General features: G+C 43.4%; 1 protein-coding gene across 1 annotated transcript in view; it reads left to right on the forward strand.

Moving 5' to 3' along the window:
* Positions 1-23,261, forward strand: part of DCC (DCC netrin 1 receptor) — a 410,882-nt gene that overhangs the window by 153,008 nt on the left and 234,613 nt on the right. The window contains exons 6-7 of the mRNA XM_018562973.1: positions 7,178-7,332; positions 15,089-15,209. Of these exons, the coding sequence (XP_018418475.1) occupies positions 7,178-7,332; positions 15,089-15,209 (276 nt within the window). The remainder of the gene's footprint in view (positions 1-7,177; positions 7,333-15,088; positions 15,210-23,261) is intronic.

Below are 23,261 nucleotides of genomic sequence, written 5' to 3' on the forward strand. Positions count from 1 at the left end.
ACACCCCCATTCTAAGCTCCCCCCCCCACAAAATAATAATAATAATAATACTCTCCTCCCTTCCCTACCTCGCGAGCCCCCTCACCTCTTTACATCACCAGGGAGGAGGAGGCACATTCCCTGTTGATCTAGCAGTGATTGGTGGCGTCTGCTGCAGACCTCACTAATACATCCTTTCGGCCGGAGCTCAGAACTGTCAGAGCTCTGGCCGAAAGCATCCGAGTACCGGAGCTGACAGGAGCAGCTCTGCGGTCTGCATCTGACAGAGATGCAGACGAGTGTATCTGCTCCTGCAAGACAGGTAAGCGGCCTGTGACTGTGTGGCTGACTTGTCAGCTGGCTGCGGGCCACATAGTACCGGGCCGGTACTTTAAGACCCCAATTTCCAAATGTTGAGCCCTGTATATACTATATAGACATGAATCGAAATTCGGACAAAATTTCGGAAATTCTGAGATTCTGAGCATCCAAATTTCCAAAATATAACATATCCGAAACATCTGAAAGCATCCGAATCCGAAATTTCGAATCCAAAATCGAATTTCATCCAAATCCTGTGCGTGCATTGTTAACATTTAAACGGATAAAAACAAATTAAGAAAAGGATTTGAATGTCCCTTTAATAGTAAAAACTAGAGCACAGCAACCAGAAATGACAAATGTGCCAATTCTGCTACCCCACCTCAAGTTGAATTTTCAGGAATTCGTCTGAATTCCGAATCTGAATTCGACACGAATTCCGAATCCGATTCCCGAAATGAAACATATATAGGATCCGAATTTCCGAAAAACTAAATAAACGAAATCCGAAACTAAACAAAACAAATTTTTAGCCGCTGTACATGTCTAATACTATATATATTTTAGGGATGGATTATATTACTGCCAGGTTGAGCTTGATGGACTGGGTGTCTTTTTTTCAACCTGACTAACTATGTAACTATGTAGCTATGACCCTGTAGTGGAGAATTCTCCCTAGCAGTGGGTCAGACAGAACAGGGAGAGATGGGAAATCTCTCCGGAGTCTTTCGTTCCCATAATTTCTTCTCCTGGTGTCACAGAGAATACAAAAAACCTTCCCCAGTGCCAGGGCCAGTACTAAAAATCCAATGACAAAAATGGGCATCGTACAAACAGCTAAGACCTCAGATGTTTGATTGTTTACTAAGGTCAAAAAACCTACATAATGCAAAGAGAAAAACAGAACCACTGACTTTTAAGGGGCATGGGGGCCCACTTTTGTTTTCAACACAATTTAGCTCTAATCATCAAAAACCACAAACCTGAATGGGGCACCATAGAAAAGAAATGCTTCAAAATAAAATCAGAACATTTAAAAGGAAAACTACAAAAAAAAAAGTTTTTTTTTAAATGCACAATATGTTTGTCTAGCATATGATGTTCAGTGTAATGCAGGCAATAAATCAGCAATCAGCATGGGCTGCCCAGTGCATGGGCTGAACCACCTCTATTCTGACTGATCTCCAATAAATATTGATCTTCTGCTCAACAATAGCTACATTACGAATGTAGGAACTTTTACACAGCAATAAGATCCCAGGCACATTTAATCTCAGATGTAGTTCTTTGCTCATGGTGTACAAAAGATGAAGGACGGTCGGTTTAGTAAGTTTCAAAAAGTATAACCTTTTTTTGCACATGGCAAAAGTGAGGTGTAGTTCAAAATATTCCCAGACATTGATGATCTCACACATCATACTAAGCCTCTCTTCTAGATCTCTCTCAGAGTCTCTCATTGTAGCTTTTTAACATAGGGGTCTATTCACGAAGCAGCCGAAGGATCTAGCCGTAGCTTCAGCCGATCCTTTGGCTAGCTTCGGCCCCAGGACCCCTTCGGTTCAGTAGAACCGAAGGGCTGCTGTACGGGCTATTCACAATAGCCCGTAAAGCTCCGGAACGTAGCTGGACGCCTCAGTCGAGCCGAAGGCATATGCCACGGCCCGGCTGAGCCATGCTGGAAGCCGAAGCTGGTCGAGCAGCCGGCCATTGGCCGTCCGACAGCCTGCTTCTGGCAGCTGGGCGGAGCCAGACGTGATCTTACGGCTGGCTCCGGTCACTTGCAGAGAGATCAGCGTCCCTGGTTAGCTGGTAACCAGGGAGGCTGATCTCTCTGCAAGTGACCAGAGCCAGCCGTAAGATCACGTCTGTCTCCAGACAGCAAACTCTCACGGGCGCTCCGGGAGTGTCCCGCTCCCGGCCGCCCAGGAGGGAGAGAAACGCTGCTTTTTCTTTTTTTTTCTTTATTCTGACACGGAGCCGTGTCCCACGGAGCCGTGTCCCACGGAGCCGTGTCAGAATAGAAAAAAAAATTGCCCATAGGAATGCATTGCTAGATTACTATTGGCTATTTCAATTTCCAATAGCCAATAGTAAACTAGCATTGCACCCACCCTCTGCTGATGGACCTGATGGAGAACTGCAGCAGATTGCGGGTGCAATGCTAGTTTACTATTGGCTATTGCACATTGAAATAGCCAATATAAATCTATCAATGCATTCCTATGGGCAAAAAATATATATATTTTTTTTCTATTCTGACACTCCATGTCAGAATAAAGAAAAAAAAAGAAAAAGCAGTGTTTCTCTCCTTGGCGGCCGGGAGCGGGAGACTCCCAGAGCGCCCGGGAGATCTTTTTTTTTTCTTTTTTTTTGATGGCAGCAGAACCGCTGTCATTGCTAGCTCCGCACAATCATTTTCTATTTACTTTTTTTGTACTTTTTAAACTATTTTTCAGCGGCATTCGGCTATTCACTCACTGCTGTTCTCACTATAACCGTTTTAAACATAAACAGGACAGTCTTTTATTTCATTCAGCAACAGAAAACAAAGCTTCAACGATAATGCAAGGTCTGCTTGTATTTCAGCAAAACTGAAGGTATGACAATCTCACCACTCCAGGTTGTTGCACATACTCCTTGTGTCCCAGTCCCTGGACATTAGGGTATTTCTTAACAGAGTCACAGTCCACCTCTCGTGGTACTCTTAAACACATCCCTCCTGTGTCACTGGCTCTCTTTCTCCTCGGCTGTCTTCGAGGTGCCTCCAGCACACACAGCCACCTGGCTCCCCTCTGACGTCTGGGTGGAGTCCTCCTGACTCCTGAACACCTCTGTTCCTCTTCCCAGCTGGAGCCCAGAACACTAGCCAGCACCCTTCCCATAAGTGCTGTGCACAGGTGTGCAATTAGGTGCTGGCCACTATTAGACAATGGACCCAGGAATGGAGATTTCCTCCCTCCCAATTCTCTTTGAAATCTCCCAGTTCCAGGATCCCAAGCCAAATCCAGGTTTTCTAGGGAGAGAATTGCAAAGCCAGTTCTTTCCCAGCAAAATAATTTGTTTCCTGGAACTGCTCGGCCCCTCTGGCTGAGTGTCCTGGGTGACTACAACCCCCAGTTCTACTGCGGGATTTCCACACAACACCACACTCCCGTACATGCTGGACGAATCCCCCTAGACTTCTAAACTCCCTTTTTATTCTACCTCTTCAAATTTTACAGTCGACGTACAGGTGGCCTGCTTTAATATGCCAAGCTGCTCGTGCACTTGTAAAAATTGTAATTATTCAGCAACTTCAATCAGTAACATTATTAAATCAGTATTTAAGTAATCAGCACAATCTACTAATAAATAACAGAGCTCGCCCATAAAGCCGGCACCATGAAAAAGACTGATGCCTGCAGACTCATCAGAAAACCGGGCGCAGTAAAAGAAACTCACTTCCACAAGGGTTTTATAGACCATGTGATAAGTCTGTGCTTGGATTTTAACTGGAATTAAGTTTTTTTTTTTACTGTGCATAATTAAAAAGAATTAACAGAGGCCTTGTGCTGCTAGACAAAATGTCTTCAAATATTTTCTGTACCTGTACTCTGATGAAAATCGAAAAGATGTGTGGATGGAAATGGAAGGGGAAGGATGAAGGATGGGGGAAAGTGTCTTATTATATACGTTTGTTTTTTGTTTTTTGTTTTCCGGGAGGGTCAGGGGGTATTATTCTTTCTCTACTAGTCTCCCTCTACTAGCCTAAACTCTGCTGTAGAAGAGAACTCATATATTGCACAGCTAAATTTACGGAAAACAGCTGAATATGCAGATGACATACATATTAGACATGTAAGCTGCAGAAAAATTCGGTTTGGTTTGGATATTTCGTTATTTCCAGATTCTGATCCGAAATTCAATTCATTTCGGGTTTCGTATTCGGCCAAAATCCGAATTTTGTTCGTTTCGGATGAGTTTACGTACAAATATTCATTGCGACTAACACAGAAAACCATATACAGATATTATTACTAAAGCTGAGTCTCTTAGACCCCGAGGGGCATTTGGGATCCGAATTTCCAAATTGCATTCGGAAGCTCCCAAATGCCCCTCGGGTCTGGGAGCCATATACATATATTACTAAAGCTGAGGCTCCCAGACCCAAATGGCATTTGGGAGCTCCCGAATGCAATTCGGAAATTCGGATCCCTGAATGCCATTCGGGTCTAGGAGCCTCAGCTTTAGAATTGTATATACTGTATATAGCTCCCATGTTGCCGTAACGAAAAAATCAGACCCATTGGGAGGCATTAAACCAAAAAACACAACTGATTGGCCAGAAAAGTCACATGTCCGATTCAGTTTAGTTTTTGAACGAAATTCGGACGAGATACGAAATTCTGAAACGGGAATTCGGATTCGGACACATTCGGATGCATTGGGAGTCGAAACTTTGGATGTGTCTGAATTTCGGAAAATTGGTCAGAATTTTGATTCGGAACGAAACGAAAAACGCACATGTCTAATTCTTATAAAGGAGCTCTTTTATCTGCCAAAGGATTTGCATATCTGTCCATTCAGTACTGAGATTTACACAGTTTTGCCACTCAGCACAGCCCCATCTGGCAGGGCAGAAGACCTGATTTTTCTCTGCTGCAGTTAGGTAACACTCACAGTTCTTTCCCTAAGCCTGTTACTGGACAGTGAAAGGAGAAGCAGCAAACTGATGAGTCTCTGTCACTCTGCTCCCTCCTCCTATCAGGACATAAACACTGCAGCACAACTCTTTGGATTGCAAGCTCTCACAAGCAGGGCCCTCCTAACTAGACATGACAATTTCATTTCGGTCTGAATGGATATTCGTACAAATTATGTTAAATTCAGACATTCAGGTGCATCCATTCTTCTGAATTCTAACATGTCCGAATGCTCATGCATCTGAATGCTTATTTAACCAAAATTCGTATCCATCCTAATTCAGACATGTGACTGTTCTCTGGTCCATCAGATAATTTTTGGGCTGTTGGGGGTTGCATTACAGGCACGGTCATGTGACTTTGTTCCGAAATGAAAATTCGGACGGGTCCGAAATCAGAATAAAATATCCGATCAAATTTCGGATCCAAAATCCATAAAACAAAAGAATTAAAAATCCAAATGGATCAGAAACGAAACAATTTGTTTGCGGGGTTTAAAGAGACCATCTTGTCTTGAACTGTATTGTAACTGTAATGTCCTCCTTAAATTGTGAAGCGGCAAACTGTTGGCGCTATATAAATCCCGTATTATAATAATAATAATAATAACAATTGGAACATTGATGATTCTGAGGAAGGGGGCTTGCCCCTGAAACGCGTCAATCTTGGCTGACTGCGGTCGGTGGACGATGATGTGACCGGATACTACCGTGTTACATAGTCGGGGGGATACCATGTTGGGTCAACAGACAGTGTGGCCTCTCGTTTGTTGTTAAAGCCTGATGAAAACGTTTGTTTGTGAGTACTTTTATCCCTTGTTTTATTTATTGTAATAAACGATTTTACACACAGAGGTGGCGCTCTGTTACCTTTTGTTTACAATTGGAACATTGTGCTGCTTCTCCCTCTACCAGTCTATGCTCTGCTGAAGAAGTGCTACTTGCTTTATAATTCACATGTGTATTTTTGGAATGACAGTGAGTCTGGCTGACTGGCTATTATATGGATCATAGAACTACAAATAAAGCACTGGTTTTGGACAAATTTCGTGACTCTCTTGGTATGGAATAATGCTAAAACTATTAATTGTTTACTCACCATAGGGACAAGAGAAACAATTCTAAGATAGTGAATGATTTGTCATAAAGGCCAACAATATGCCCAAGTAAATATGCATTTTTGTTAAGATTCACTTTTGCAGCTGGAGGTGCCCCATATGACCATATAACCTTAGACCTTAGCTTCAGCTGGAGGATTCCTCTTGCACTAATCCAATGCTAACCAAGCCCATAGGTGTGCATATTGACGTATCTTAGGAAATCTATATTTGACTGTTCCCGGTTGGCCAATCCACCAATTCTCCTCCATGGTCCCACGTTTAATTTCACATTCAGCGCAATTCCAGGAGCTATACAAGAAAAAAAAAACACCACAAACTAATGTGCAATTGCTTATTTGAATTCCTCTCAAAATGTATTTGTATTTAAATTATATGCAAATATATGGATGTCAGCGCTGTATGCATCACTGGTGAATTAGTTCAGTGGGCAGATGTCATAGAAATATAAATATTCTGAAATGTTAATTTTCCGAGGAGAGGAACAAGCCAGCAAAATAGGATGATGTTTATATTATTATTATTATTCACATATTTGGCCTTGGAATCATCGACAGAAGTGATGGATCCGGAACACGGATCTGACTGCTTCAGAGGACATGTCCCAGTGTGCCATGGCAGCCTGCAAGGATATGCATTCCATCAATACTAATGAAAGCCAACCTTGGCTTTAGGAGTCACCGCCACCGCCCCATACGTTTGCCACCTTCCCTTCCAGTTGAGCACACCACATGCCCATAAAATTTTTTTTTTTTAGCATACCTTTTTCCCATTGTCTTTGGTTTGGTGACATCATTTGTTCCACCTTTTCTTCATCCAGCAAAGGGCAATTCAGAAATGCTGCAGAGAGTGGCATGGGACCACTCTCTGTAGCCTTCTTCTATGTGAACCCAGGATGGAGGGTGGAAAGGGAATGATGAGTCTGAGGGGACAGCACTGGTGAGTAAAGCCGCCATATATTTTTTTATTTTTTACAATAGCTAAACAATGGACTTTTTAATTATTTTCCAAACCTGGAGTTTAGCTTTAAGTTGACATTAGATTTCTTTTAGTAACGTATAATTCTGTTTACTTACAGTGCCGCCGCGATTTCTAAACCACCCAGCCAACCTATACGCCTACGAAAGCATGGATATCGAGTTTGAATGCACTGTCACTGGAAAGCCAGCTCCGACCATCCAGTGGATCAAGAATGGAGAAGTAGTTATTCCCAGTGACTACTTCCAGATAGTGGTAAATATATTTTTATGTGTCTAGTTGTCAGTAAGGTTAAAGTATAGCTACAGGCTAAATTTGTTTTCTAGATTTAGATGTGTTAGAATCTTTGTCAGGTCTTAGGAGCTGTCTGTGTCCCAGCTGGGGAGACTTCCCTCAACTTCCTGTCCCAGAAAAACAGCAGCAAATGAGAGGGAACCTGCTCCTTCACTGCCCCTTCACAGGCATTTGGTCCCCATTGGGTAATGTCTGTTCTCTTCTTGGCGGGACAGAAAGTAATGGTAAATCTCCCCAGTGAGGACTCTGCCCAGAGCTACATCACCAACATCATCTGGAAATATCACCCAAACCATCCTCTCTGCTCCTCCAATGTTCTACAGGTTATCCATGTCACAACCACTCACCTCATTTCAGGCCCTGCTGTCACGGTACAGGTATGGTAAAATATCCCTAACTGAGTCTCAGACTACATCAAAAGCAATGATAAACAAAGAAAAAAATACATCTGAAAGCTCACAATACTAAAAGTCCAAATGTCCATGCTACAAATGCCTTTCTGAAGTCTCTAAATCCAAGCTAAATGTACATCCAGATATAGATACACAGTCTCGCTGCTCCTAATGGTGAGGAAGTTCCACAACTTTAGGAATATTTATGCAGGGAGAGGCCACAAGGACCCCATGTATAATAAAAACACACATGTATGGAAATTAAAATCAATCTTGCACTTACAATTGTGTCCAGCAGCATGATCCTACATTGGTGACCATTGGCTATCATACCAGTATTCTGGATTTTCCGTAAACCTTGGCTGGGAACAGGGGCATACACTACACATTGTATGGCCTTGTTGGGACCTGGAATTAGGTCGCTTCTCTCCATCTAAGGTGCTTCCAGGCACCCAAGGATGCTTCTTGAATACAGCTTGCAGCGGGTGCCTCTGTTTCAAGCCAAGGTTTACAGAATTCATTTTTTTTTTATTATTCTATAGCACCAACAGTTTGCACACTACAATTTATAAGAAGGCAGTACAGTTACAATACAATTCCACACAAGTGGATTAATTGAACCATGATCTTCAGAGATTACAATCTAAAAGGGAAAGCCAAGTAATAAAAAAATAGTAACTGTGAGGCGATGAGTTGATGGAGAAAGTAAAAGTTCAGTTGTTGAGTAGAGGTGGGATAGGTTTCCTTGAAGCGTTTTCAGGGATCGCCTAAATGTGGACAGAGTAGGAGATAGCTGCACAGATTGGGGTGGAAGTTCCAGAAGATGGGAGAGGCTCTGGAAAAGTCTTAGAGGAGAGCATGGGAGGAGACAATAAGAGAGCTAGAGAGCAGAAGGTCTTGGGAAGAGCGCAGAGGATGGTGTCGAGATGACATTGGTGATGTAGCTCCGGACAGAGTTGAGATTGCTTTGGATGTTGCTGTTATTATTTTGAATTTTATTTGTTAGGCGTTTGGAAGCTGGTTGAGAGATTGGTAAAGAGGGGGCAGAGAAATGGAATCTAATGGAGGGATTGACAGAGAGGGGAGGCAGATGGTAAGCATTTGGTAAGGGGGTCTGGCAGAAGCATTCATGATAGACTGAAGAGGTGATAGTCTGCGTAGAGGCTGGCCAACGAGGAAGGAATTGTAACAGTCGAGGTGAGAGATAACGAGAGAGTGAATAAGTAGCTTGGTGGTGTCATAGGTTAAGAGGGGATGATGGGTTACTGCTGCTGGACTCCAAGGCTCTTTTTAAAGGGCTACGTTACCTGTCACAATTGTGTGAGTAGAAAATAGATTTTTTTTAATATCAATAAATGTGTGTTTTATGAAAGAGGTCTTTACACTCTCCCTCTGCTTATATGTTGCAATGAAAACTTGTCAGAAGTTTGGAGCCAGGCTTTAACAGTTGGAGCCGGGCTTCAACAGCTCATTTGTGCTATGAAGTCATTGAGTTACAAGGGCGATCTAAATTGAGCGACTTGTTCCTTGCATAAAAAATCTGATTCCTCTCCATGCCGGGCTGAGGCTTGCGCTGTGAAGTTTTACTTATTAAAGTTTAAGTGACTCTTTTGATATAAGCGTAAGCCCCGTCTGTGCTGTAAGATGGTGCTGGCTTATAACAGAGAATGTTCTTGAATCGCATAAATGTCCTCTTCTTCATAGGCGGCTCCTGCTGTGACCTGCAGGACTATATAATTACTGGAATCTTTCATTATGTATTAATGGAAAAGTGTCATGCTGGCACATGAAAATGTATATATTTGAAGATCTCTGCTATGCACTGAACCTTAAGTGGCCACACACGATATGCTCATGACCTTCACGTAATGCTTCTGGACCAGTGTCCTCAGCTGTACTTACTTTTTCTTATCCTGACACTTAGCTTGAATGTCTGCGACCCTGTCAACTACTTGAATTGAGCCCGATAATCTATCAGTGGTACAACATTAAAATAGTTCAGATGGTAGCACTTTCACTAGTGGGACAAATAAACAATGATTCGCAATGCACATTCCTGTTAAATGCGACATGTGCACCATAAGTAGGATAATCCCTATTTGGGACATTTCACAGGAATCTCACAATTTCTGCGACATATAATATTCTAAAAATTGCATATACTTTGGGTGTTAGAATAAGCACACTTTCAATCATTGAATCTCAGCATCACATGTGGGCGTTACCTAGGGCCACAGGTGTTCCTAGCCTTCTGCCACCTGAGGCCAGGAGGTTGAGGGGCTGGCCATGTCGCTCTGCCTGCTGCCCCCTTGTGTGAACCAAAGAGATGCCACCTGAGACAACAGCCACAGGGCTGCCTAGGAATGCCCATTGCTCCAGACTGGCAGCCAGCAATCATGGCTTATTGATGTTTGCCTAACTCTTACCAAGAGCCAGCCCATTGCTTGCATCAGGCTGTGGGCTCCTGAGAGGAGTGTTGAGCCAGGGTGCTGTGTAGGGTTGCCACCTGTCTGGGATTCACTCGGGCAGTCCGGGTTTTGAGTCCTGAATGTGTTGTGTCAAGGTTTCAGGACAGCTGAAACCTGAACACAAAATGTAATTATGTCAGGTAAACAGGGGCAACCATGGGGTCCTGGTGTTCCAACTTGAGTGCATAGGGAAGGCATGGGACACGGTGGCAAGCTAGAACTTGGGGCGCAAGGAGGTGTCTGAAATGCAGTGTACAGATGAGTCTTGAAGGGCACAGGGTTTCCACTTCAGGCAGATGTGTTGCCAGCTATCTCTCCTCACTCTCTCTCCTGAATGTCTCTTTCTCCTGGTTGTCTCTCCTGACTGTCTCTCCTCTGTCTCTCCTGACTGTCTCTCCTCACTCTCTCCTGGCCTTCTCTCCTCTCTCTCCCTCCTGACTGTCTCTCCTCTCTTTCTCCTGGTTGTCTCTCCTGACTGTCTCTCCTCTGTCTCTCCTCACTCTCTCCTCTGTCTCTCCCCTCTCTCTCTCTCTCTCTCTCTCTGTCCTGACTGTCTCTCCCTGCTCTCTCCTGGCTGTCTCTCCTCTCTCTCTCTCTTTCCTGGCTATTTCTCCTCGCTCTCTCCCATAGCTGTCTCTCCTCTCTCTTATCTGGCTGTCTCTCCTCTTTCCTGGCTGTCTCTCCTTGCTCTCTCTCTCCTGGCTGTTTCTCCTCTCTTTCTCCTGGCTGTCTCTCCTCTCTCTCCCCTAGCTGTCTCTCCTCTCTCTTCTCTGGCTGTCTCTCCTCTCTCTTCTCTGGCTGTCTCTCCTCTCTCTTCTCCTCTCTCTCCCCTAGCTGTCTCTCCTCTCTCTTCTCTGGCTGTCTCTCCTCTCTCTTCTCTGGCTGTCTCTCCTCTTTCCTGGCTGTCTCTCCTTGCTCTCTCTTTCTCCTGGCTGTCTCTCCTCTCTCTCCCCTAGCTGTCTCTCCTCTCTCTTCTCTGGCGGTCTCTCCTCTTTCCTGGCTGCCTCTCCTTGCTCTCTCACTCCTGGCTGTTTCTCCTCCCTTTCTCCTGGCTGTCTCTCCTTGCTCTTTCCCCTGGCGGTCTCTCCTCGCTCCTCTTCGCTCTGTCCTGTAAATTATCCCAAAACAAAAATGCCAAGCAGCGCTAGATTGTTTATCACTAAAAGGTGGCAACCCTAGTGCTAAGATGTTTACAGGAAACTACAAACAGCAAACTACTGGCCCCTCCCACAAGCCATGATAGGCCTGCATAGAGCCCTAGTATTGACATCACAGGTTCTGAAATAAGGTATACAGTAATACCTTGGTTTACAAGTAACTTGGTTTGAGAGCGTTTTGCAAGACAAGCAAACATTTCCGAAAAATGTTGCCTTGATATACAAGCAAATGTCTTGCAATAAGAGCAAAATTTTGTAGAAAAGCACCACCCGAATAAGGCTGTAGCAGTGCGAGCGATGAGTCTGTTTAACGACAACACAATGTCACATTGAATAGATTCCTTGTTAAGGTTTCACAAAATGAAAAAGATTCCATTGAGTCGAGAGATAGCAGTGATTCCGTTAGTGATAGTGAAAGTCGTCCTACACAATAATCCTCCTCTCTCTTGTCCCCCTCACACCAGCCACGGAGGTGCCTGTAATTGGTTTATTTTTCTTTATATTTTATACAGTATTATATTACAGTACGGTATTGTAATCATTGTTATATGAATATTTTGGGTTGTGGAACGAATAATCTGAATTTCCATTATTTCCTATGGGGAAGTTTGCTTTGATATACAAGCGCTTTGGATTACAAGCATGCTTCCGGAACGAATTATGCTCTTAAACCAAGGTATTACTGTATAAGGAAAGTGGAAAGTTTTTATTTAAAATTTCCATTAGCATGATGATTAGGGGAGAAAGAAAGACCCAGGAAAGGTCAAATATAAGCAGATTACACTTCAGCTTAACTTTAAACCTAATATCCATAATTCTGAATAGGCTTATAAATCACACCAGTTATTTTATATGTATGTTCAGGCTGACTGACATGCTGATAATATTTGCCGCCCTAGGCTGTTGTCGCCATGGCCTCTATATAGATTTGAGCCTTATATTGCCACCTGTATTCGCTGAGCCATCATCTCGAAGCTAAGCACAGCTGACAGCGCATTCACAGCACAGGAGGCAAAGCTAATGTTAGCTATTTTGGATGGCCTCAAGTTTTTTCAGGGCGACGGTTGAATTTGATTTGCTGATGTTTTCCCCCAAAGCGAAGGCTAGGCTGCTATCGGATCCTCTAACTTGTCAGAAAATATGCTCTCTACTTATTTTAACAGTAGCCGGGCTTCTTGGAATGGGTTCAGATGCGACGGGATGCCGCACGTTTGTCTTATCCTTGAAAGCAGCGCCCGGCAGCAAAACATTTTCGATTAAACTTTTGCTCCGGTGATAATTCCCACAGGTGCCCTAACATAAAGAGGCCTTAAACTGCTGCAATGAGCGGCTGACAGGTTCACACTTTACATCGCTCCTAGACACGCTTCTCATCCCGCAAAGCAACGAGAACCCGAGACAATTCAGTTATTAAAATTGTCATTCCCTGTCTGCAGCCGGGATCATCACCGAGCTTCATAATATCAGCAGACGTTAGATACTATGGGATTTATTAAGTAACAATGTGCAAAGAGCAGCAAAAGGCATTCATTTGCTTTCATTAAAGGCCTCAATCAAGAGTCATTACCTGGTTAAATATATATCTGTTGCATTGCTAGAGAATTCAAAGATCTTGACGTCTAGAAAACACTTGCTCTGTATTTAGGTTTAAAGCTGAACTCCATCCAGATATTACAGGAGAACTATGAGGTGAGTGATCTTCACTCAACCTCATAGTTCAAGCCGACGTGTGACAATGAAACTGTTACACGTTGGCTCAATAGATCGGGAAGTGAGCGAACACATACTGTCGCTCGCTCACTTCTCGATCATGTCCCTGCAGAGAGAGCGGTGGCTGTCACTCACAGCTCCCTGCAGGGATTTCCCCTCTCTCCTCTCCGATCCTCCAGCACTGACTGGCATAACGGACGGGGGAGTAGCGGGTACAGCTGTCTCTGCCTATAGATAGGCAGAGCCAGCTGTCAATCACGCAGCTGGGTGGATCTCGAAAGTAATGTCGGGATACGTCCCGGCTGCACAGTCTCAGTATACCGCAAGCTGTAGCTCACAGTATACTGAGCTTTGGGTCACGGGAGGACACTAGTTTGTGTCCTCCCGTGACTCTTAGGAGAACTATGGGGAAAAACACTGTGTGGCACTCACCCGGGTGACACCATTGGAGGGGTGACATTCATTTTGGTGTCACCCCCTGTGAAAAGTTGGGCACTTGTTCATGGACAGAGAGCCCGACAGTTGCACAAGAGAGGAGGGGACCCGGCCGTGTACCTTATCCCACCGGTCCCCTCCCCTCTGTCAGCGTCCATCACCAAGATGGCCGTCGACAGGTATTACCAAGATGGCCATGCATGCGTGATGACATCATGGCTGGGTGTCGCCCTGTACCCGCTCCGGTAATATCCGGCCTCGTCCTGGACAATCCGGACTCAGGGGAAGTGGGTGTGATGCTGGCCATCACGCTGATGGCAAGAAAAAGTACTGCGGGGGAAATCTCTGAACTGAAAGTGAACATTGCATCAAAAGCTGGTTTTGTTATTTTATCTTTACATGGGCTGTTTATATTGTTATTTTTGGCTGGAGACTCTGCTGTAAAGCCAACTCCAGAACAAAACTTTATTTTTATAGTTTTTGATAGCGTGTTGAAGGTTTAGAACCTCTGTCAACATTTTATTGAGTGCCCATTTTGTAAATATCTCTACAATTCCTATATATTTAATGGTGTCAAACTGAAACAGGAAGTGAAAGCAAATCATACCTTCCTCGTTTATTCGACTGGTATCAAATGGAATAGAAAATTATATAAAATCTCCCTACTTTCTGTCTGGGTGTCAGGAAAAAAACAGGAAATTAGGAAAATATGGATACTTTCTGTCTAATAATTGGGTGTAAGACTGAACAGGAAGTGAGGAAAATACACTTACTTCCTGTCAATAAATGGACATCAGAAAGCTATAGGATAGCTATAGGAAACAAAATGTAAAAGGTTTAGAGCCACTGTCAGGATTTTTTACTGCTGCCTGTCTCTTCATAAGGGAGATTTTTTTTTTGTCTGATGGGTGTCAGACAGAATAGGAGGTTATGGGAAATCTCTTTTGTGAAGCCACATCCAAATTTCCGAATTGGTTTCGGAAGTCCAGAATGCCATTCGGGTCTCGAAGCCATATACATATATTGCTAAAGCTGAGGCTACAGACCCAAATGGCATTCAAGAGCTCTCAAATGCAATTTGGAAATTCGGATCCCGAATGTCATTTGGGTCTAGGAGCTTCAGCTTTAGTACTATATATATATATATAAGGATGTCTAGTAGATGGCTGTGGAGAACAGGATCTAGCAGTTCATAGTCTCCTTATTGCTGATGGAGAGGACAGAGAACTAGCTATCCGCAATCTATAACCCATGTGCAGCCGCGGGCGGATAGTTGCAGCTTGTTGTATTCAGTGCAGTCCTCTTGTATGTCAGACCGCAAATTTATGTATGTATGTAGCCACACCTCCTCCTGAGCAGGACTTAACTAGGCTCCATTCCCATGATGCAATGTGAGTGTTCCCTTATCGGCATGATTTAATGGAAGATATTTTTTATTAAAAGGAAATATGCTGTTACAGTCAGCTGCCCAGGTGCAGCTCTGATTATCTGCAGGACATGCTGTTTCCCTTTCATCTGCCAGATTCTTCATAATGATGTATTTTGCTCATTGCAGAGTGGCAGTAATCTCAGGATATTAGGTCTTGTGAAGTCGGATGAAGGTTATTATCAGTGTATCGCTGAGAATGAGGCTGGGACCGCTGAGACATATGCACAACTCCTCATCCCTGAACCCGGTAAGTAATACATTTTATCTGTAGCATGCTTGCCCGTGATTTGTCATATGACATTTCTGAAAAGTGTAGAAAATTACATTTTATTAGTCTGTCAAAGGTTCAGTCCATCTAAAATCAGATTTTAACTCTAGTGGGTCCCAGTTCGTCAAATCATTGCATACCTCCCAACTTTCTAAGAATAGAAACATGGCCACCTTTTAGAACAAAGTATGTAGAAGAAATGCACCAATATCGTTTTTTCAGTATCGAGTACTGATCTTTTTATGCTTCCTGATTGCCTGGGAAGCCAGTGTTCTATCGAAAGAACACCGGCTTCACTTGCCAAGGCATGCATAGCTTCCTGGCCAATCAGGAAGCCGGGTCATGAGGTGCCGTCTGGCTTCCTGATTGGCCAGGAAGCCAAGCTGCCTAGCAACAAGTGAAGCCGGGTTCCTAGCCAATCAGGAAGCTGGGCGGCACGTCATGACCTGCCTCTCGGCTTCCTCATTGACTAGGAAGCTGGCTTCACTTGTTGCTAGGTAGCCTGGCTTCCTGACCAATCAGGAATCCAGGAGGACGTTTTGCCCAGCTTCCTGATTGGTTAGGAAGCAAGGCTGCCTAATAACAAGTGAAGCTGGCTTCCTAGCCAATCAGGAAGCCGGCTCCATTCCTCCTCGCCACTGCCGGTCACAGGGGGATCTCCCACTGACCGAAAGTTACGGTACCAGAGGTAAGTATCAATCCAAACAGAGGGGCAGAGGAGAAAATAGGGATTTGGGCTAAAAAAGGAAAGACCTTTCAAATAAAGTACAGATGGGAGCTATGCATTGAACAGCTGTCTAGATATCCTTGAGGTTCTGGCAATGAGATCTTGGAACCTACATTTTGAGTCCCACCCCATAGCACAACCACTATAGAAGGTTAAAGAATGTAGCAGGGCAATTGAGAAGTTCTAGTGGTAACTTCATACTGCTTGAGTCTGTGAAAGATACAAAGCGAATGGTTTATTGCACATAGCATTATCACGAATATATGAAGAATCAGTTGTGAGTGGACTTAACATTAAATGAACGTGGAAATCGACCATTAGTTTGTGTCAGATGCCTTTTCAGTAAGCAGGATACAGTCAACCCCTTCCAGTACATTACTTGGGTCTGTCATGTGGCTTATGCTGCTGAAACTAATGCTTTGGTAAATTATGTGGACCAGAATAAGTAAGTGATTAATGTAATTTTTTATATCAGAAAGGAGGACTGACTGGTATCTCTAACTAGGTTAGCTCAATTTGAGTCTCTGCCCTTACACTATATGGCCAGGGGTTTGTGGGCACCTAACTTTCACACCTATTTCAGCTTCGTGGAGATCCCATTCCAAAACTATTAATAAGTCATTAATATGAAGCCCCCTCCCATTCTCCTTTGTGGATATAACATCCCCCACCCTTCTTGGAAGGCTTTGTATAAGATCTTAGAGTGGGTCATTGAGCCAAAAGAACATTTGTGAGGTCAGGTTTCCGATGTTGGCTGAGAAGACCTGACTCCTAATCTGCATTCCAGTTTATCCCAAGGTGTTGAGTAGGGTTAAGTCAAGGCTCTGTGAAGGCCACTCAAGTTCTTTCACACCAAACGTGTCAGACCAAGTTTTTATTTCCCTGGCTTTTAGCTCCTGAAGTCCTTAATTTGGAGGGATCGCCACATCATGTCATGCACATAGCTGCAGGCAGACGTAAATAGCTTGTTTTTTCTCTCTCTGCCTGATTCCTATGGGCTGCTGTGTGAAATGGGGGGTTATCCTATCCTTTCATAGATATCAGTGATCTATATGTTAGTATTTGTGGACAGGGGGTTTTGCTTTTACCCTGAACTGATTTTGAACAGCTGTGCCATTTTACTTGCTCTCAAGATGGAATAGATTTTAAAACATTATTGACCGATGCTCTAGCAACCACTAGCAACCAATTGTTTGGAGCCAAAGGCTAGATACTATGTAGTAATTAGCAGTTTTCTAGGTGCTTTTATCTGGGATCCTAGATTTCAACCTTAACAGGGTAAAGGGGTAGAGAATTTGGAGAAGGCAGAAAAGTGAACAATCTAGGACAAAATAGCTGATTTGGAAAAATTCTCCACTTCAGCTCACTTTCCAGTTCAGCTATGTTGTCCTAGATTGTTCACTTCTCCTTCCTTCTCCAAACTCTTCACCCTTTTGTGAATAACCCTGTAAATTATTTTTTCTATTGCAATCAACCATGCCAAAAACAGTGAAAACTCTTAACAACAGTTTGCTTTGACAGAGATGCAGATAGTGGGGAATAATAACCCTTATTGGCTAACTTGACATATTAAAGATGCAAGCTTTCGGTCCCTTTAGGTCTGTACATAAGGCTATATATACAAAGTTTGAAGCATGTATGAAGAAGAAGTGCCTGAAGAAGGGACCTAAGGGGCCCCAAAAGTTTTGATCTGTAGTAACTCAAGTTAGGCAGTAAAGGGTACCTCCTAAACTCCAAACTTTCTTCATTAAACAATGGCCAACATGATAAAATTGAGCTGGGCAGAATGATGAGCAGGTCGTTCACTGATTATCAACACCTTCCTTTAGTAGCCATCCAAGATATCAACTCTGTATCAGCTAAAGATCTGATATGGAGATGACTGGGTCCTGACACTTTTATGTTAACATAAACATAGCAGTCCAAGCAAAAGCAAAAAAATTTCAAGGATGATACATCTATGCGTCACAATGCATTATTTCCCATTTTCTGGAAAATATGACCCCCTCATCCCTCGACACAACAGCGCCACCCCCTCCCTAGGTTATGGAAAGCACCACTCATCCTTGCCATAATCCAGTGCTGCTCTCTGCATCCCCCTTTGCCATTGGATTCAATAAGCCCACTTTCTGTGAGTACAGGGTGTCATGGACACACCTATTGGGGGGGTGTTATCATTTAGCCTGGAATCAAAGTATAGGATGAAAGACACAACATAAGCGTTGTTATATGCAGCATTACAGCCCATTACCGATGCTGGAGAGAGTAAAGAAGGACAGTGGCTCGTCATATAAGCAGAGGCATAACTAGAAACCTCAGGGCCCGGGTGCGAGAAACCATGAAGCCCCCCCCCCCCCCCGCCACTCCTTTTGATGACGCGTTTCCGGGGCCCATCTACACTAGGGTGGGCGCCCTTCTTGTTTCAGTTTCAGCCATAATCTATTCCATGTTCTATAGCTTGAGCAGGAGGCTGTAAAAAATCATACCATCGTGGAGGACATCGAGGCGGGTCTCTGTATCAGGTGGCTGCTGCTGGGTCCTCGCTGCTGAGTCCCCTGTGCTGCCCCAGTATTTGCCTGCATTTCTGGCTAGTTGTTTTCTCTGCCCGGCCCGCCCGCTTGTCTGTCTGGCGGCATATGCGACCGCTGCGACCCTGGTAGTTCCGCCTCTGCATATAAGGTATGTATGCTTACCATTTTGTGTAAAATGTGAGTGAGGGTGTAATGCGAGAAGAGAGGGACTGGGAAGATAATCAATACATTTTTGGATTTGAGCTCTGTTTTTGCTGCAGCAGCTCAGCTCTTATCTAAACAAAGAGACCCCCTCTATCCTGGGGTCAGGCCAATGACCCTATTTCAGACCAAACTTTGGAGTGAGGGCTTTGCCAACCATATTGTAAAGCTCAGGTGGACTTAAACCTCAAAAATGTATTCAAGTATCTTAACTATTAAGTAAAATGTATTTTATTTGTGCTCCACCACAGCTGTAGATCCTCAAATCATCTCTGAATTGGTGCTGACACGGTTCTTCCTTCTGCAGGGGGGCTACTTTTTTTCCCCATGGTCCCTGTGTCACTCCTGTGATGGACTACAATCTCATGTTTAGTTTAATAATTTGTATTGCGATTGTAGTCCATCCCGGAAGCGAGCTTGGAGTGGTGACTACTTTACAACACACACAGGGACCATGGGGAATAAAAGTAGCCCCCCTCCAGAAGGAAGGACAGTGTCAGCACCAATTCAGAGATGATTTGAGGATCTACAGCCCAGTGATACACAAATAAGATACATTTTTGTTAATAATCAGGGTACTTGAACACATTTGATAGATTTAAAGCTGGCTATACACTGGTAGATTTTAGTGTGAAGTTTGTGAACATTCATACAGAACATTCAATAATGCCAAGTCATGCCAGAGATTTGCAGAACGTCCGAAAATTTAGGTTGGTTTTAACATTCGGTTTTTGGATGAATAAGGTTTCCTGAACCAAAAACACATTGAAGGGAATTTATCAAAACTGGAGCAGACAAAATCTGGAGCAGTTGTGCATGGCAACCAATCAGCTTCTCTCTCTCATTTTCAATTCCTTACTGAACAAACTGAAGAGAGAAGCTGATTGGTTGCCATGCACATCTGCTCCAGATTTTGTCTGCTCCAGTTTTGATAAATTCCCCCCATTCACTGTTTAAAGTTTGTTCCTTCGGAAAAAATTCCCATCCCGCTCTTTTGATTTTTTGTATTACTGTGGTCGATAACAATCATTGATTTGACCCCATTACTATTAGAACATCGAACAGGCGTTCCAAAAATATATTTTCTGAAGGAGATTCTACTGGTATTTGGCCAGCTTTAGGGCTGCGAGGGTGATAACCGCTTTTCTCAAAGATCCTGAGCATCTCTAAATCTAGCACTGTGTTTATTCTGTAGTATGTATCGCGTGCAGACTAATATGGATTAATGTAATGCCGCTCAATTGATTTCCAGAGCAAGTTTGGCAAAAGACGGCTGATTATTGTGGTCACAATGTCACTTTGGATTCTTGCAAACATCCTTTCTACAGATTCAGTTTGCCTGAGAACAATAATACTTTCTGACCTTGCGTTTTCTTCATAACAGAATGTTTTTCATTAACAATATATTTACAGAAATGTCTTTCTTTTTCTGTATATTAAACCTGAACGCCAGGCAGATATAATGTGCGCCTTTAGTCTTGTTATGTAGGCATTCACAAAATTTTTCATATGTTTTTAGTAGACTAGTGCGATTCGTTTTGTTCCCAAATACAAGTTCGTATGAATTTTCTGAAATTCAAACATTCTGACACATCTGAATTTCTGAATCCCAATGCATCCGAATGTATCCGAATACGAATTTCCGAAATTTCAGATCATGTCCGAATTTCATTTAAAAAAACAAAACCGAATCAGACATGTGGCTTTTCTGGCCAATCAGATGTGTTTTTTAATACATCTGAATGGGTCTGAATCCGAATTCTAGGAGCCCAGCTTTAGTTTTATGATATATGGCTCCCAATGTTGTTGCCACAAATATTTGTTTGTAATACAGAATACTAATTATAAATACAAAATACTAAAGCTGAGGCTCCAAGACCCGAATGGAGTCTGAATTTCCATGTGTATTTAAAGCTGAACTCCAGCCTTACCTTCCCTCTTGCACAGTTCTAGAGTCTCCTCTCCTGCACTGTAATTGCTTACTCTGATTTCACTCAGGGCCAGCCTTTGGGGTGTTCGAGCTGTGTGGTCGCACAGGGCGCCATAGCAACAAGGGCGCCAGGCGGTTAACACAGCTCGTCCACGGGGCAGCACAGCCTGCGGCTTTTCTCCTCCTCACCGCTCGACCATCCGACTTGACAGCGCTCCCTCCTCCGCCCCCTCCCCCCCTCCGCTTCAGCTGTAGGCTGAGTGGTGTGGAGGAGAGAAGCCGCAGCTGTCAGGATGGCAGAGGGGGGAGGAGAGCAGAACCGCTGTCATCCTGTCTGTTTAAGGATGACAGCGCCTGTGAGCGTGGCCGAGCGGAGGATCGGTAAATATCTGTGATATTTACTGATCCTCTTTGTGCAGAACAAACACTGGAGTGATCAACTGATCACTCCAGGGTTTGTGAATAACTGGGGACAGATAGTACTATGTGTCCCCAGTTATGAATGAACAGGTAGGGCTTTACATCACTTCCTGTTCATTCATACATTTCTGAATGGGTAGTAGCACTCACTATTGAGGCTTCTACCCATTCATAAACTGGTGATAGTAAATATTTTACTATCATCAGTTTCTGAATAAATGGGAAGCCTCTGTACTGAGTGCTCTCCATTCATTTATAACAGGGGCTGCAGAAAAAGAGATTGAGGATTCTGTGTCCTCAATTTATTTTTCTATTTTAAATGGTAAATGTCAAGGGTCTGTTTAGAGCCCTAATATTTCCCAGAAGCCCCCCCCGCCCAACAGTAAAAAATAAATGAATAAATAAATAATAAAATACACAAATTAAATAAAACCCACACACACATATTATTAGACATGTGCAAAGACTAAAAATGCATTTAAAATGAAATGAACGAAAACTAAAAACGTTTTAATTCGTTTCATCAAATTTATATTTTAAATGTATATGCTATTTTGGATTCAGCCACTGGCATGTTCTGGAGGCAGGGCGCATGACGTCATATGACACTGCACGTGTTGGGTGCCGCCATCTTGGTGTATATCTAGGCACAGGGCGCCTAAAACCCTAAGGCCGGCCCTGATTTCACTGAACACTGAAGGCTTTCCATAGTGTGCATTAGAAACTACAGTAAGTCAGATAGAGCCCGTCTCATTTCCTGGTTGGAGGACTTTCAGCATCATTTAGCACTTTGCCCCTCAGTCTTACTGTCCCTTGTCCCTAGCCTGCCCCTTTCATTCATTGTATTTCCGTTCTTTCAATCATGGAGGTTCAGCATTACATGTGGGTGTTCCCTAGGGTGGTCTGCATCGGCAGGTATGGGCAGCGTGCGACCGATTCTACTGTAAGGTTGTACAACTTTCGTCTTCCAAGCACGCTGGAAAACCTGCAGAAAATCCTACGTTTTTTGGCGGGTTGGTGGCATGGTCGCGCAAGCGAACACTGTCCGCTCAGCACTGCAATCATCGGAAGCCCTCCCCTCAGCGGGAGGGCTTCCGATGATCGCAAGTACGATCTGCGTGTCCAAGATGGGCCGATCGTACGAGATTTTAATGACCTTACAACCATTGCACAATGAAAGTTGTGCGATGGTTGTAAGGTGTATGGGCAGCTTAAACTATAATAGTGCCCCATATAGCCATCCTAACATCTTTCAAGCACTGGGGACCAGAAGGGTATGTTTAGAGAGCTTTCAAGGTAGAGCATGGGCAAGCGCTCATTAGAGGGGTTGAGCTTCTTTTCCAATGAGCAGGTTGCAGGTCAGAAGATGACACAAGAGACTTCTGAGCTGACCCGTGTACCTTTCCATATCTAACTTTCAAAGTATTTTATTAATTTTCCAAAGTAAAATAAATCAATAAAATAGCACATGATGCACAGTCACTATAGCACATCTATAGTGTGGCAGGTATTTGAATCACAGGGCTGGCTATAAAAATGTAACACTTTTTTTCAGCTTCAGCACTTTAATACAAATGTATTTCAGCCATGCGTTTTTCTGTTTAGGAGGAGCCCGGCCTTAAATTTAATTCCTGTTCCATCCACTCTGGATAGCTTTTATTTTTTGCATAAATTATTCAGCTGTTCTGGTCTAGTAACCGGAGTGAAATTACAATCATTTGAAGCGGAGGGATTTACAGAGAAAGGTGTCACTTGCCTTCTGCAAACCAATCTTATTTTTTTTTTATCTTGTTGGGTGACTTCCGCTCCGTGTAATTTCAGATTGCTTCACGGTGGGAATAACAATACGCCTGCCATTCCACCTAAGCTGTGTACTGAATTTCAGATCTGTAATTCAAACGGACCTTCCTTTTAATTAAATTCAAAGGCATCCATGCATTTTTGTTATTCATTATTTATCTATTTGTTACAGAAAGTTGGATTCAGATTGGTTGCAGATGTTCATGCCATACAAGGTCTACATAAAAAGGCACAGCTATGTTTAAGGGGTATCAATGTAAAAGAAAACATTAAAAAAAAGATAAAAAGCAACAAAATTGCACAGAGGTTGTCACAAAGCAACAGGGTTTTTGCTCATGTCTCAAAACCCTTCCCCCGAAAGCTCCTCCATCTTTCACTTTTCCATCCTGTATTACACTTGGTAGCCCACTTTTATTAAAAAA

Source organism: Nanorana parkeri, unplaced genomic scaffold, assembly GCF_000935625.1.
Source record: "Nanorana parkeri isolate BGI_ZX_2015 unplaced genomic scaffold, ASM93562v1 scaffold619, whole genome shotgun sequence".
Lineage (NCBI taxonomy): Eukaryota > Metazoa > Chordata > Amphibia > Anura > Dicroglossidae > Nanorana > Nanorana parkeri.